The sequence below is a fragment of the Brassica napus genome, chromosome C4, assembly GCF_020379485.1.
Source record: "Brassica napus cultivar Da-Ae chromosome C4, Da-Ae, whole genome shotgun sequence".
Lineage (NCBI taxonomy): Eukaryota > Viridiplantae > Streptophyta > Magnoliopsida > Brassicales > Brassicaceae > Brassica > Brassica napus.
In genome coordinates, this window is record NC_063447.1 from 58,573,873 (window position 1) to 58,589,383 (window position 15,511).

Here is a 15,511-nt window from a genome sequence, read left to right on the forward strand (position 1 = left end):
TTTCTCCATATTTAGAACAGTGTTCTTGTCGGATTCCGTCACTCTCCATCTCTCTTCCATCATCTGTCACTTTCCATGTTTTCTACGCAACAAGAAACCATAAAAAAACAATTAACTAAAACCTCAGTTGAATTTTCATTGTGCGACAAAATAATAAAATCCCACTTAGTAAATGGATCCAAGAACATGGAAACAAATGTGAAAAAGGAAATAAAAACATCATGCGTGGGCTGAAAATCACCACACGAGAACCAAATTTTGGCAATCTATAACATTTACTTTACAAAATTGGTCTAAAAGATAATAAATACACAAACTGACTGACCAATCATATAGTTTTATGTATATGTATTTTAAGAAACTTAAACCGTGAAAAGAGCATAGATACACAAACTTCTTGACCAATCAAATAGTATTAAAACATTACAAGGTGAAATCATAATAAAGACACATATTGACTGACCAATCAGATAGTACTATTTTAAAAAATATTAAACGGTAAAAAAGGTAATAAATAGAGAAATAAATAACTAAACGGAAGTGGGATTATTATAAAAATAAGTATTGTGAGGAAGAAAGCTCAGTGACAAAAAAAAAAAAAATGTGAGGAAGAAAGGGAAAGCTATGGTGTTTTACTGTAGTTTTATAACAAAATAAAAAGATTATAGTTTTTTTTTTTAATTCTTTTCTCAGAGCAGGTGTGGATTTTGAGGTTCTCTATAAAGTAAAGTAAGAAAACATCTACTCAAAATGTCCCAAGAATCTGTTCAGACACAAGAAGAAGAAGAAATAAAGTCAGTGGAGGAACAATGGCGTTTGTCCGAAATGCAAGGACTTGACCTTCTCCCTGAAGCTTCCTCCAACACCAACAACTCAAAAAACCCAGAAACAGAGCTCCGGGAACATCCACCGGAAATGGAAAATAACGGTGCTCCTCCTCCTCCTCCTCCTCCTCCGGAGCCCAAGAAACCTGAGATTCGTGGAGTTGCATTCAAAGAGCTTTTCAGATTCGCAGACGGGTTAGATTACGCGCTGATGGCAATTGGCTCCGTTGGCGCTTTCGTCCACGGCTGCTCTTTGCCTCTGTTCCTCAGATTCTTCGCCGATCTCGTTAACTCCTTTGGCTCTAACGCTAACAACGTCGACAAGATGATGCAAGAAGTCCTAAAGGTACTAACTTTAAAAAACCTCCTCTGTTTCTTCAATCTCTGAAAACACTAATTCAAAAACTTCGCTTTCTTCCTTCAGTACGCTCTTTACTTCCTCGTCGTTGGTGCTGCGATCTGGGCTTCCTCCTGGGCAGGTGAAAGACCTAAACTTTATGTTTCTTGATTTATGGTTTTTAAATCCTCTGTTTTTGAAACAGAGATTTCGTGCTGGATGTGGACTGGAGAGAGACAAACCACGAAGATGAGGATTAAGTACTTAGAAGCAGCTTTAAACCAAGACATTCAGTTCTTCGACACTGAGGTTCGAACTTCCGATGTTGTCTCCGCCATCAACACCGACGCAGTTATGGTCCAAGACGCCATTAGCGAGAAGGTAAACAAAGAAAAAACAGAGTCTAGTCTATTTACTCTGTTTTTACTCTGTTTTACACTGTTTTTACTCTGTTTTACTCTGTTTTTACTCTGTTTTTTACTCATCTGATCTGATCTTCCGATCCCAGTTAGGGAACTTCATCCATTACATGGCGACTTTTGCGTCCGGATTCATCGTGGGATTCACGGCGGTGTGGCAGCTAGCTTTAGTGACACTCGCGGTGGTTCCGTTGATAGCTGTGATCGGAGGAATCCACACCACAACTCTCTCTAAGCTCTCTAACAAGAGCCAAGAGTCTCTTTCTCAAGCTGGTAACATCGTCGAACAAGTAAGCACACAAATCAAGAATCAAAAATCATTTCTTTCATCTCTGTCTGATTCGATTTGAAATTTCAGACAGTGGTGCAAATCAGAGTAGTTATGGCGTTTGTCGGAGAGACGAGAGCCTCTCAAGCTTACTCATCAGCTTTGAAGACAGCTCAGAGACTCGGTTACAAAACAGGTTTAGCCAAAGGAATGGGACTTGGTGCTACTTACTTCGTCGTCTTCTGTTGCTACGCTCTCTTGCTATGGTACGGTGGCTATCTCGTTCGCCATCGTTTGACCAACGGTGGTCTCGCTATATCCACCATGTTCGCCGTCATGATCGGTGGCTTGTAAGCACCCTTCTCTCTCTCTCTGTTCATTCATCATTTGTTTATTGAGTTCTTGACTGTTGTTTAAAAGGGCATTGGGACAATCAGCTCCGAGCATGGCTGCGTTTGCGAAAGCTAAAGTTGCTGCTGCGAAGATCTTTAGAATCATTGATCACAGGCCTACGATAGAGCGGAACAGCGAGTCCGGCGTGGAGCTAGACTCTGTCACGGGCCTAGTCGAGCTTAGAAACGTTGACTTTTCGTACCCGTCGAGGCCAGATGTTAAGATCCTTAACGACTTTACCCTCTCTGTCCCCGCCGGGAAGACTATAGCTTTGGTTGGGAGCAGCGGTTCGGGCAAAAGCACGGTCGTTTCGCTTATCGAGAGGTTTTACGACCCGGCATCAGGTGAAAACAGAACGTCCAAGGCCTTGTGTTCTGTTTTGCTGGAGGATTGTTTGTGTTAACACTGTTTTTATCTTCCTTGCAGGGCAAGTTTTACTAGATGGGCATGACTTAAAGACGCTTAAACTTAAATGGTTAAGGCAACAGATAGGGCTTGTGAGCCAAGAGCCAGCACTGTTTGCCACTTCTATCAGAGAGAACATACTCTTAGGGCGTCCTGACGCTGATCAAGTGGAGATAGAGGAGGCAGCTCGTGTCGCCAACGCTCATTCCTTTATCATCAAACTACCTGATGGCTTCGACACACAGGTCTGTATGTTCTTTAACATGTGTGTAAATGTTTTGTGTTATGCCGGACTAGGACCAGGCGCTCAACTAGAACCAGATGTCCGTCATAAAGTAGATGTCCAACTCTTTTATTAGTACGATATTGTCCGTTTATCCTAACATTTTATTTGGTAATTTAAAATAATGTGTCAGGTAGGGGAGAGAGGACTACAGCTATCAGGTGGGCAGAAACAAAGAATAGCCATAGCAAGAGCCATGTTAAAGAACCCTGCGATACTTCTACTAGATGAGGCGACGAGTGCGTTAGATTCTGAGTCAGAGAAGCTTGTGCAAGAAGCTTTGGATCGTTTCATGATCGGGAGAACGACTCTCATCATTGCTCATCGTCTTTCCACCATACGCAAAGCCGACCTTGTTGCTGTCCTTCAGCAAGGAAGTGTCTCTGAGATTGGAACGCACGACGAGCTTTTTGCCAAGGGGGAGAATGGTGTCTACTCTAAGCTTATCAAAATGCAAGAGGCAGCTCACGAGACCGCTATGAACAATGCAAGAAAGAGTAGTGCAAGGTATATTCAGACTCCATTTTTCTTGCTTTGATATTGATTGTTGAATGGTGATGCTTTCTTTCTTTGTGGTTAGGCATGCGGTTTCGGTTAATTCGGTTATATCGGTTCATTAATTTGGTTTTTGGTTAATTCGGTTTGTTCAAAATCTTGCTGTTTCGATTCTCGGTTGGTTTGGTTTTGAAAATTCTGCCAAATTAAACCAATATTTATAGCTTCGGCTAGATTTCAGTTTAAATTTTTTTTTAAACCTTGGTTATTTTCGTTTATTTTTGTTAGGTCGGTTTGTCTTTTGGTCAATCCGGTTAGTTTAGTTCGGGATTTGGTTAAAATTTTGAAAAACCCGAGCTATCTGACTACCAAACCGATAACTGAAACTTTTTAAAAAGTTTGCCGAACTGAACCGAACTAATAACCGAATCTGAACTGAAAATATTAAATATTGATTCGGTTCGGGTATTAATGACAAGCCTAGTGGTTAGTAATGTTTATTCTACATGTTGCAGACAGTCGAGTGCAAGAAACTCTGTGAGCTCACCAATAATGACCCGGAACTCTTCATATGGAAGATCACCGTACTCGCGGAGACTCTCAGACTTCTCAACTACTGACTTCACCCTCTCCATTGACGCCTCTTCATACCCTAACTATCGACACGATAAGCTACCCTTCAAGGACCAAGCCAACTCCTTCTTGCGCCTAGCTAAAATGAACTCACCAGAGTGGAAATACGCTCTCCTAGGCTCTATAGGCTCTGTCGTCTGCGGCTCGCTCAGCGCGTTTTTCGCATACGTCCTAAGCGCGGTCCTTAGCATCTACTACAACCCGAACCACGAGTACATGATCAAGCAGATTGGTAAGTACTGTTACCTCTTGATCGGTCTATCCTCAACAGCGCTTATCTTCAACACGCTCCAGCATTCTTTCTGGGACATTGTCGGTGAGAACCTGACCAAGAGGGTCCGTGAGAAGATGTTTACGGCGGTGCTTAAGAACGAGATGGCTTGGTTTGATCAAGAGGAGAATGAGAGTGCAAGAATCTCAGCGAGGTTGGCTCTTGATGCTAATAACGTGAGGTCAGCTATAGGAGATAGAATCTCGGTGATTGTGCAAAACACAGCTTTGATGCTTGTTGCTTGTACTGCTGGTTTTGTTCTGCAATGGAGACTCGCATTGGTCTTGGTCGCTGTCTTCCCTGTTGTTGTTGCTGCAACTGTCTTACAGGTTTGTGTTCTTGCAACTCTTATTGTTCTTCTTAGAGATATTAACCATGCCTGGAGATAAATGCTGCGACCGTCCCGGGTCTAATCCCGTGTCCCCATTTCCTAATAGTTAATGACCCAATTTTCCTTTTAAATATATGTATTTTTTGTACAAAGAAATTAATAAAAAGGATCTAAAAATATTTTTTTTGGCAGCCATCTAAAAATATTTAATATAAATATGTTTTTATTTTCAACATTAATTTTGTAAAAAAATATTTATAATATTATTTTTAGAAGGAACAATTTATTAAAATTTTAAATAAATATTAGTTTTAATATTAAAAATTAACATTTGTTTTGTCTTTTGAATAGAAAATGTTCATGACTGGCTTCTCTGGAGACCTAGAAGCAGCGCATGCCAAGGGGACACAGCTCGCTGGTGAAGCCATAGCTAACGTCAGGACAGTCGCTGCCTTCAACTCAGAGGCAAAGATTGTTCGTCTCTACACCGCAAACCTCGAGCCACCTTTGAAACGCTGCTTCTGGAAAGGACAGATCGCTGGAATTGGCTACGGTATTGCACAGTTCTGTCTCTACGCATCTTACGCTCTAGGGCTATGGTACGCGTCGTGGCTTGTGAAACACGGCATCTCCGACTTCTCCAAAACCATTAGAGTCTTCATGGTCCTTATGGTCTCAGCCAACGGTGCAGCAGAGACACTCACTTTAGCTCCTGATTTCATCAAAGGTGGTCAGGCTATGCGGTCGGTTTTCGAGCTTCTTGACCGAAAAACCGAAATCGAACCGGATGATCCCGATACCACCCCGGTTCCAGACCGGTTACGCGGCGAGGTGGAGCTCAAACACATTGACTTCTCTTACCCTTCGAGACCAGACATTCAAGTCTTCCGTGACCTAACCCTCCGTGCTAGAGCCGGCAAGACTCTAGCTCTTGTCGGCCCTAGCGGGTGCGGTAAAAGCTCAGTGATCTCCCTTGTACAAAGATTCTACGAGCCGTCCTCAGGGCGGGTCATGATCGACGGCAAAGACATAAGAAAGTACAATCTCAAAGCCCTAAGGAAACACATAGCCATAGTCCCTCAAGAGCCGTGCCTATTCGGAACAACCATTCAAGAAAACATAGCGTACGGACACGAATGCGCCACGGAGGCAGAGATCATACAAGCCGCAACGTTAGCCAGCGCGCACAAGTTCATATCCGCGTTGCCCGATGGATACAAGACGTATGTAGGCGAGAGAGGCGTTCAGCTCTCGGGAGGGCAGAAGCAGAGGATTGCTATCGCGCGTGCCTTGGTGAGGAAGGCAGAGATCATGCTGCTTGATGAGGCTACTAGTGCTCTTGATGCGGAGTCAGAGAGGTCGGTGCAAGAGGCGTTGGACCAGGCTTGTTCTGGTAGAACGTCGATCGTTGTGGCTCATAGGTTGTCTACGATAAGGAATGCTCACACGATCGCGGTGATTGATGATGGGAAAGTAGCGGAGCAAGGGTCGCATTCTCAGCTGCTTAAGAACTATCCTGATGGAATCTACGCGAGGATGATTCAGTTGCAGAGGTTTACGCATGGTCAGGTCATTGGTATGACGTCAGGGGCGAGTTCTAGGGTTAAGGAAGGTGATGCTTAATACTATGGTCGTATAGAAGAAGAAAGAAGAGAGTAAAAAAGACAACAAACACTAGGCTATGTTCTGAAAGAAAACTCCACGTGCTCATTTTTTCTTTGTAATAAGTAATTTTGGGGTTTACCTATTTTTGGAACAACATTTCAGATTTGATGGTATAGTATTATTATGATGAATCTAATTTTCACCTTTTTAATATCCATTTACCTCTTATCAAATAACAAGCTTTTCTAGTGAAGTGAAGATGGAGATAATTTCGCCAATGCATAGCTCTTACGAAAAAGGTGGTAGATATTTCAAGTTTGCTTTAGTATACCTTTATTGAGATCATTAATGTCACTGAGTGCACTCACTACTATAAATAAATATACATATTCTTTTCTTTTTTGATAATCATGTTAAATTGTATACCTCTTTAAGTTTTACAATATACATATTCGTTTGGTTGTTCTAGATTTCAGGATAAGCCTAACTTTATAATAGTGAAATCCGTTCAAGACACGCAAAAAAGTTCATTTATGGGATAGAACAACAATTCCTTTCGTTGAAACAATCATTCCTACCATTTTATTTTTCTACGTTCATCTCATATTCGTTCTTCTTGTTTCCAGAAAGGTCACCGGTCGGACCCGTTGTATGATGAAATGCGACCTAATTGTATTGGTTATATGGGTTTTGAGTGTTGTGGGTCTACGACACTATCTAAATCATGGTTTTTGAAGTAGATATTATCTATACTAGTCTTATGATTCATTTGCATAGAAAGAGTCCTTTTATAGCAGTTGATACGAGAGTCTGTACATAGTACCAACACTTGTACATTGAAAGTTAATGAATGAGAATGAATTTATTTTACTCATATGGTATCAGATCATGATTAACAATATAAATAATAACTATAAGAATTTTGATAACATTATCAAAAAGAGATGTGTTTTAATGTATAGGCACACGAACATACGTGGGAAACAGAATCATGAAGATGAGAAAACAGAAAATGAGAAAATAAGATAGGTCCAAAAAGGGCATTAGATATGAAATGATGAGAGACACAGAGCAAAGAACAAAAAGAAAAGAAAAATACAACATTTTTGTTTTGTGTCTATATGAACATTTTATGAAACAATTCTTAATTTCGTTTCTTTGTAGAGCACACGCGTGTGCATATGGAACACACGCCATGATGACTTCTTTTTTTTTGTTGAATGCAATAAATTTTTGTTTACGAACAAACTTGGCAATTATAGTGGAGGGTAAGAAGCACGTAGCTCTTTTGGGCATATGTCATTCATTCATTAAGAAATTCAAAGAAGGCCATAATAATTTTAGACATGTGCCAGTGCTATACCCACAATCTTGTTCAACATAACTTAGTATAATATTATGCATGTGCATTTTGGATATAATAACGGATAAGAATCAATTTTGTATGATCGTTGCAAAATTTTAGACCCGTTGTTTCGCCAAAGCTTCAAGATCAGCTCTACTAGAATTCACAAAGCACTATTCTCTCTATGGCCTCCATAGCAACACTTTGATTCCCTCCCAAAATATTGGAAGAACAAAACACAATGGGAATGGCTTGGGAGAGATACATAAAACACAAATGTATCCTCACCACGATTAGGAGGAAGAGGAGGAGGTAGAGACAACGACGACAAACTTGATTTTCAAAGAAAAAAAAAAAAAAAAAAAGACAACGACGACAAAGAGGAAGAGAAACTTTAAAGATAACTCACTCAGTATAATTAACCTACTTTGGCGGTTTCGATGACTGAAGCGAGGCCCATCTTAAAAGCAAGGGCTTACATAGGCCCATCCTTTATCAACTTGGCCTCATCGCATGTTACAACACATATTATTTTCTTTTTAACGCGTCGCGCCTTTAGCCCAAATCAACTGTAGCTATAAAAAAAAGACTGATCAGTTTGCTTCTGCCTGAAAATGAGAGATACGATTTTTAGCTTTGCCAATCCTGGCACTATAATACGAGTACCTGCTGTCTGCTGAGTCTCTTACTACCAATCCCGATACTATAAAATGTATTATGCAAGAAAAAGGAATAATTACTAATCTATTAATGACCAAATCAAAAAAAAATTAAAATTGCTGGAATCGTATCAAGATATAAATAATATTTTTTTTAAACTACGACTAGTATGTCATCACATTTATATATTTTTAACCTTGAACTCCAAATTACAGAATACAAACACAAATTAATTCAGTCTGACTTTTGTTGTATTGTTAATAGTTAACTTTGTGAAAAAAAATTTGTAAAAAATTATGAAGTAGACAAGTTTAGATACTAGAGAAGAATGTTACAAATCAAATTTTATATCTCATGTTAAAATAATATGTGTCCACCTCAGACATTACGTCATTTATGGTATCACATGAAAAAAATCAACAAAATAGTAAAACATGATGTTGACAAAATGGACCGGTAACGGAGGAACGGATCGCAATTACGCAACTCTTTGAGACATTTTTCCCGTTCTTATCTTTTTACTGTTGATTCAATTGAAAAAAAAAGTCTTTTACTGTTATTCAGTTGAAAGAAAACCATATTAACTTACTTTTACTCACGGAACTGAATAAATCAATGTGACACTTCCGCATGTTTCTGCCTCTATCACGCAGCCCATGTTTTTTATTAGATAGGCAGTTACTTCCATCATTCCATGGAGGTGAGTTACAAATCCAAATGGTTTAATCTAAATCAATAATTGCTCTGCGAAGAACCAAACTTATTTTGTTTTCCTAAAAAAATATGTAGAAATTGAAACATGAACTATATATGTTATATTAGTGCTGTACGAATTGAGTGAAGTAATATATACGCATTTGTTAGGTGAAACGAATAGTATAATAAAATAGAACATGGAGATTACATTCTTAATGGAAAATATATACATTTTCTTTGAAATGTGCACATAAATAGATTTTTTTTTGAACTTAACATATAAATTGATTATGCACATTCTTTTGGGTAATTACTAATATATGGCACCACGTTACACACACATCTACAATTATTATGCACATAAATAGATTATGCACATTCTTTTGGGTAATTTACTAATATATGGCACCACGTTACACACACATCTAAAATTATTTTATGTACTATAGTACCAAATATATAAATAGATCAAACTACTTGACAAATTACAGGTTTACAACCATGTGCGATTGTTTCTTCTTGTACTTTTTTTTTTTTTTTTTTTTTTTTCCTCCAAAAGTAGATATCATTTCTAAATAAAACCCAAAAGGGTGAGAGTTTACCACAAAGCTTACTAAATAGACAGGAAGATCAGAAAGATTTTAAATAAATTGTAACTTATGTGAAGCAGAACTTAATTAAGCCATCTCAAGCTTGGAATCTGTCAAACCATGTAGAAAGATATGACTCCACAGGGTGTCGTTGTGGAGAAATGCTGACAATTCTCTCTCTGGAGAAAGTACAAGAAAAGCTATATTTCTTGTACTTTGAAATATAGATCTGATCGTCTTGTTATTAAAATGAACTAGCATCCAAAATACCAGGCATATAATTTAAAGATAGTGAACAAATTTACACTGAATACCCCATATAATTTATATAAAACTATTTATTTTTTTACAGAGTTTATAAAGATATGAATCTCAAGAAATATATATCCCTAAAACCATATAGTTTATTCTTAAACAACTCTAAAAATATTTTTGGAAAATTTGGTTCGTTTGACAATATTAAAATACCTCAAAAATAATATATGGCTGTTTAAAATTTCTAAATAATAGAAAACATAAAAGAGAAGAGCAGAGGATGATCCATCAGCTTCAGTGGTGGCTTCAGGTAGAATAAGACAAGACAATGCAATGTGAAGAATCAATAACTTTATCCAATACCATTTATCATAATATAATAGACCATCTTTCTCTTTATTTTCTTTAGAACTTCTACCGAAAATAGAATACTCAAAAATGATGTGATCAAAAAGTTTGGTTCAATCAATACGTCTAGAGATAGATCATAGTTGACAGTATTATCATGGCACAATTCAACAAATTCGAGTTTTTAATTGTGGGCTTCATGAAATATCGCTGAAAGGTTTCAGTTTACCGAAAGAGTTTGAGATTTATTGCCTCAACCCTTTAAATTTTCGTGTGAAAGATGTCCCAAACATAAAGTTCACATTTATTTGAAAAGGAAAGAGTTGTAAGTTCAATTTTACTTCTATGTTTTTTTTGTTTTAAATAAATTAGTTAATACATACTTTCATACCATGTTTTATATACGCGAATTACGAAAAAATAAGACGAATTCAAATTGCTGCATCAACGTCTATTATTTTAGTTATTAGTTAGTGTGTGAATTGTGTAACGATCTAGTGTATAGTTTTATATTATATTTGGTTAAATCATTTCTCTTCATTTACGTGCTTTCTTGTCTAACCATCTGGTTAATTTCGAATCTCTCAATCATTATCGCATCAGCAGTTAATGGCTCTTTTTTTTTACCTTAAACTGAATAAGATTCGGCTAATCTAGACTAGTCATCAAGTAGTCAAAGCTGAGAAATGACATCCTTTTGTTTTCAAAAGCAACATAGTACATGATGAATTAATTAAATGTTATCTGTAAAAATATGTTTTATTCAGAAACTAGGTGCCTTCGTGTCTCGTACCATCACTTGTGTCAAGCCGGCGTCAAACGCCCACTGTCCCTGACCTCAACCCATAACAAATACACCATAGTATATATCATATATGCGTGAGCACATGAATAATCATGTAACATCAAACCATACAATATTCAATAAAATTATGTATCAAATATAATAACAATAACCTCCACGCCCAAACCGACTCCTCTCTTCTCTATAAATACACATATTTGCTTCTACTTCCTCTCGTTCAAACATTTCTTCAGCCTTGAATTACAATATTATAAAAAATAAAAATTATCCTTATTATCTTCAACCAAGAATGGGAGAGAAACAAGAAGGTGCCAAAGTTGAACAAGAGAAGAAGGCAGCCGCCGTAGTAGCCTCTACTGAGACGACCGACAACAAGCCAAAGAGTGGCGGCGGAGGAGATTCAGCTGCAGCCCCGGTTGCAGCGGCTCCCTCCCCCTTTGTTTACAAAGTGGATATGCACTGCGAAGGCTGCGCCAAGAAAATCAAGCGAATGGTGAAGCACTTTGAGGGAGTCAAAGATGTGACGGCGGATATGGGTGGGAACAAGCTCACGGTGGTCGGGAAGATCGATCCGGTGAAACTCCGGGAGAAGTTAGAAGAGAGAATGAAGAGAAAGGTGGTACTCACTAACCCACCACCACTACCGTCCAAAGTAGACGCACCTGCAGCCCCCGCCGCCGCTGGAGAGAAGAAATCCGACGGTGTTGATAAGGCGGCGGCTCCTAGTCCTCCTACTCCGGCCGCTCCCAAAGAGGTATAGACTTAAATTCAATAAGGACAAGAGACAACTATGCTTTTGTATTTTACCAAATAAAAAAACTATAAGTTAAAAATAAAAAAAAACTATATGGTTTTGCTAACTTAAAATGGTTATTTAATTACAGTAGCTATTACAAAAAATAAGATTAGGCAGCAAAAAAAAAAATTATAGCCAGGTTTAGTTGTCTAACAAAGTAGGAGTATGAATAACTGATTTGGCTTTAAATTGTTTTTGTTCAGAGCTCAGTGGCTTTAAAGATCAGACTACATTGTGAGGGATGTATTCAGAAAATCAAGAAAATAATATTGAAAATCAAAGGTATGGAGGTTAAAAAAACAAACGAAGTTAGAAATTAACTTTTTCTTTCCCTAAGGTTAAAACCCAAAAGCCATTTTAATTATGCTAATTAGTTAATGTTTATTAATATGAAATAGGGGTCGAGACAGTGGCTATAGATGCAGCCAAAGACATGGTAACAGTGAAGGGAACGATGGACGTTAAAGAACTAGTGCCTCTCCTCACTAAAAAACTCAAAAGAACCGTCGAGCCTATTCTTCCGGCAAAAAAAGACGACGGAGCCGCCGAGAAAAATAAGTCGGAAGCCGCTCCTCCCGCCGCAAAGAAAGAAGATCCGGCTGGTGGTGTTACTGAGGCAAAGAAAGAAGGAAGTGAAGCCGGAGAGAAAAAGAAAGAAGGTGGAGACGGCGGAGAGAAGAAAAAAGAGGCCGGAGACGGCGAGAAGAAGGAAGGTGCCGGCGGCGGAGGAGGTGCGCCGGTGGCTACGGTGAATAAGATGGATTATTATGGATACTCGTATCCTACGGTTCCAATGTATTGGCAAGAAGGACACGTGTACGGTCAGAGTTATTCGACAGAGGGTCAGACTTATCCGATAGGGGGTCAGAGTTATCCAGGTTCAGGATATAACTACGCAAGCGGAAGCTACGTGCCTTACTCGCATCCAAACATGAACGCGGCTCCTGGAATGTTCAGCGACGAGAACCCCAACGGTTGCTCCGTCATGTAACCATGGGATTAAATTGTAAATATATAAAACTTTAAGGGTCGGAAATTAAAATGTGAAACATTCAGAAATGGTAACTTTGGATAAAGTTTAGAAACTGATATGGAGCCAACAGGTTCTTACGTGTAGCCGGTATTGTTCCTTTGTTAGTTTAGTTTCTTTCAAATATTTAAATAATTAGATGTTTCACTTACTTTAATTGTAGTGTCAGCAAACAATAAACAAAAAAATGTAAAATGATGAAAATTAACATAGATAAACTTTCAATAATGGATTATTTTGGTAGATTTATCATTGTTCTTCTCGTTTGATTACGAATCTTTTTGTTTTCCATTAGGAAATCATTTTGGTTGATTGACTTATGTAGAAAAATGATTCATATTCAAATGATTATATTTGTACGAAATCTTGAAAAAAAAAGAACAACAATGGATGATATTTTGCTGGAAAGCTAATTAAAGCTATTTTTCGATCAACCATGATATTATTATCTCCATGGTAATTATTGTTATCCTTTATATAAATAAAGTGTTATCTTTATGGCATTGAATGAATCATTAGTCTTCCCTGCAATTATTCACTAATGAATTCTGTGAATTACAGAATTGTATAGTTCAGTTAGTAACTAAACAAGCCTGTATATAAATTTACACACACTTTTGATAATATCTTAAAAAAAATACAAGTATGATAACAAACCAGTTGTCGTATTTAGCAAACCGGATTAAAATCTAGATGATAGAAGATCCTTCTACTATATATCTGCATCACTTTTGTCATCTTATCATCTGTATGCTCGAATTGTAAACTCAAAATGATCCCTCTTTTAACCTTTGGTAAAAAAAATGATGTCTCTTTTGAGGAAGAAATACGAATAACGTTCAAGTTAAAAAAAAAAGGAAGAAGATAATGGTAGATGTTGTATGCATCTAAATTTTCTAATTGTATAAGATGACTATCAATCTATAGTTGAAAAGATAACTGAAGTGATGTAATTCGAATATTTTGACTTGAGAAATCCATTAATAGATATCGTGAAAGCACCTTTTCTGGTGAGACCGAATCATTTCATTATTTGAACCACATTGTTGAGTATATATAGTAATTTGCATGAAACTAAATATGAATAATTGAGTTGATACGCATCTCATCAAACTTTATAGGGGTCTGTCTACATTGATTGTCATCATCATGTTAGTATTCATAGCTGGTCGTGTTCAGTTCAAGTAATTTCTAGACTGTAAGCAGTTCTCAAAAGTCTAAATCTCCTTATGTAAGATTTGAACATGTTCTTGAGCTAGACGTACTCTATATACCAACTGAAAACGTAGAGACGGACAACACACATGAATCATGATATACCAAGACCCCAACCCTTGTTTCCTACTGATGCGTATCAAAAACCTCTTTAGTTAAATTAACTTATATATATAAGACGGAATTACATATGTTAACTTCTTTATTAGCTTTAAACAGAGAGTACATGAGTTTACCAAGAAAATAAAACAGAGAGTGGCCATCTTTGATTCTTCTTGCATTGTCATTGTTATATATAAATTGTAAAGACATATATATGCGGATGCGGTAATGAATTTGCTTAGTTGCTGATCGGTTACGCAAGAGTTTTTGACACATAGCATTTGTTTCCATTCTCTACGTGTATATGTGCATTATTGTTATGTATAGACATTATTTATATAATAAGTACATGATCTAGCATGGTTAATGGTGACTTAATCTCGACAAGGAAAACAAATAGTGACTTAATCTTTACGTATATTTCTTCTAGAGTGCTGCACAAAGACAAACCGATTAAACAAAGTCATGTTGATAATGATTCCGTCACTTGCTTATTTCGTCTCTCTAATATTCTCTTCTTTGTATTGTACCTATGTAATTGTAAACACACCTGTACCAAATTCTGTAAGAGTATTTTATGTTTATTATCTCTCAATACCATGAAATAAATAAACCAATCATTGGGTGCTGTGAATAAACCAAACAGGCACACCCTATTTTTAGGTTTATTTATGGAAATATATAATATAATATATCTCCTCTAGACCCTATAATCCACTTATTACAAACTTTTGTCTTTAGAAACATATCGGATTTTATCATGTACATAAATACTTTATTCACAAAGATATAATAAGATCATACGTTGCGGATAGCGTGGAACTCTCCTCCAAGGCAAATAATTGCATGTGTACATGTACGTGTTGCCAAATTGATCACTTCTTGTCGCAATAGAGAGAATTATAAAATGCTCCCGTCAACTTTTTTTTTCATAAGACCCAAATATGTGGTCTGACGTAACGATGTAAGCTAGTGGAGATATAATGAGAAAGTGACAATACAAATAAAGTAAAGAAGTTTTTCGTCTGGGGCTTCAGAATATGGAATAAGCCAAACGTCTTTTTTCATCTCTTATCGTTTGTTTTGGCTTACGGATTAAAGAATTAAAATCCTATAACCGTGGATACAGTACGTATATCGTGTCAGTTCTCTAGTTGAAAAAAGTTGAAAGATCTACCATGCATGGTTTGATAACCAGTATTTACCATATAAGGTCATAAAATTGTATTTATTGATTTCTATAGCTACCAAGGAAAATATATATATATACTTCATTTACGTAAATTGTATTCTATGATCTATCATGCATGGTTTGATAACCAGTATTTACTTACTCATATAAGATAATAAATTTTGCTTAACTGACCTTTACTAGAACATAGATCACCCATCATTTTTCATGACT

The 15,511-nt window shown here is 37.2% G+C and overlaps 2 protein-coding genes across 2 annotated transcripts; both read left to right on the top strand.

The window, feature by feature from the left end:
- The first annotated feature begins 629 nt into the window (after window positions 1-629).
- Window positions 630-6,460, top strand: LOC106391495 (ABC transporter B family member 1). Its single transcript, XM_048755085.1, has 10 exons — window positions 630-1,170; window positions 1,249-1,303; window positions 1,367-1,542; window positions 1,670-1,870; window positions 1,939-2,198; window positions 2,269-2,585; window positions 2,668-2,891; window positions 3,063-3,436; window positions 3,940-4,657; window positions 5,011-6,460. The coding sequence occupies exons 1-10, from the start codon at window positions 751-753 to the stop codon at window positions 6,280-6,282; spliced, it is 4,017 nt and encodes a 1,338-aa protein (XP_048611042.1). The 5' UTR covers window positions 630-750; the 3' UTR covers window positions 6,283-6,460.
- Window positions 6,461-10,924: 4,464 nt separating this feature from the next.
- LOC125585651 (heavy metal-associated isoprenylated plant protein 5-like) lies at window positions 10,925-12,844 on the top strand. The gene is made up of 3 exons (XM_048755086.1): window positions 10,925-11,717; window positions 11,963-12,041; window positions 12,158-12,844. Exons 1-3 carry the CDS (start codon window positions 11,253-11,255, stop codon window positions 12,748-12,750), a joined length of 1,137 nt encoding a protein of 378 aa, XP_048611043.1. The 5' UTR covers window positions 10,925-11,252; the 3' UTR covers window positions 12,751-12,844.
- Window positions 12,845-15,511: the final 2,667 nt, after the last annotated feature.

What these genes read in the sequence shown, in the direction of transcription:
- LOC106391495 (XM_048755085.1), top strand. Translation starts at nt 751, where the DNA reads ATGTCCCAAGAATCTGTTCAGACACAAGAAGAAGAAGAAATAAAGTCA. An exon ending in CTGGGCTTCCTCCTGGGCAG is followed by an intron (nt 1,304 to 1,366) that starts GTGAAAGACCTA and finishes TTTTTGAAACAG; the next exon opens with AGATTTCGTGCTGGATGTGG. An exon ending in CTGATGGCTTCGACACACAG is followed by an intron (nt 2,892 to 3,062) that starts GTCTGTATGTTC and finishes ATAATGTGTCAG; the next exon opens with GTAGGGGAGAGAGGACTACA.
- LOC125585651 (XM_048755086.1), top strand. Translation starts at nt 11,253, where the DNA reads ATGGGAGAGAAACAAGAAGGTGCCAAAGTTGAACAAGAGAAGAAGGCA. An exon ending in CTCCGGCCGCTCCCAAAGAG is followed by an intron (nt 11,718 to 11,962) that starts GTATAGACTTAA and finishes GTTTTTGTTCAG; the next exon opens with AGCTCAGTGGCTTTAAAGAT. An exon ending in AATAATATTGAAAATCAAAG is followed by an intron (nt 12,042 to 12,157) that starts GTATGGAGGTTA and finishes AATATGAAATAG; the next exon opens with GGGTCGAGACAGTGGCTATA.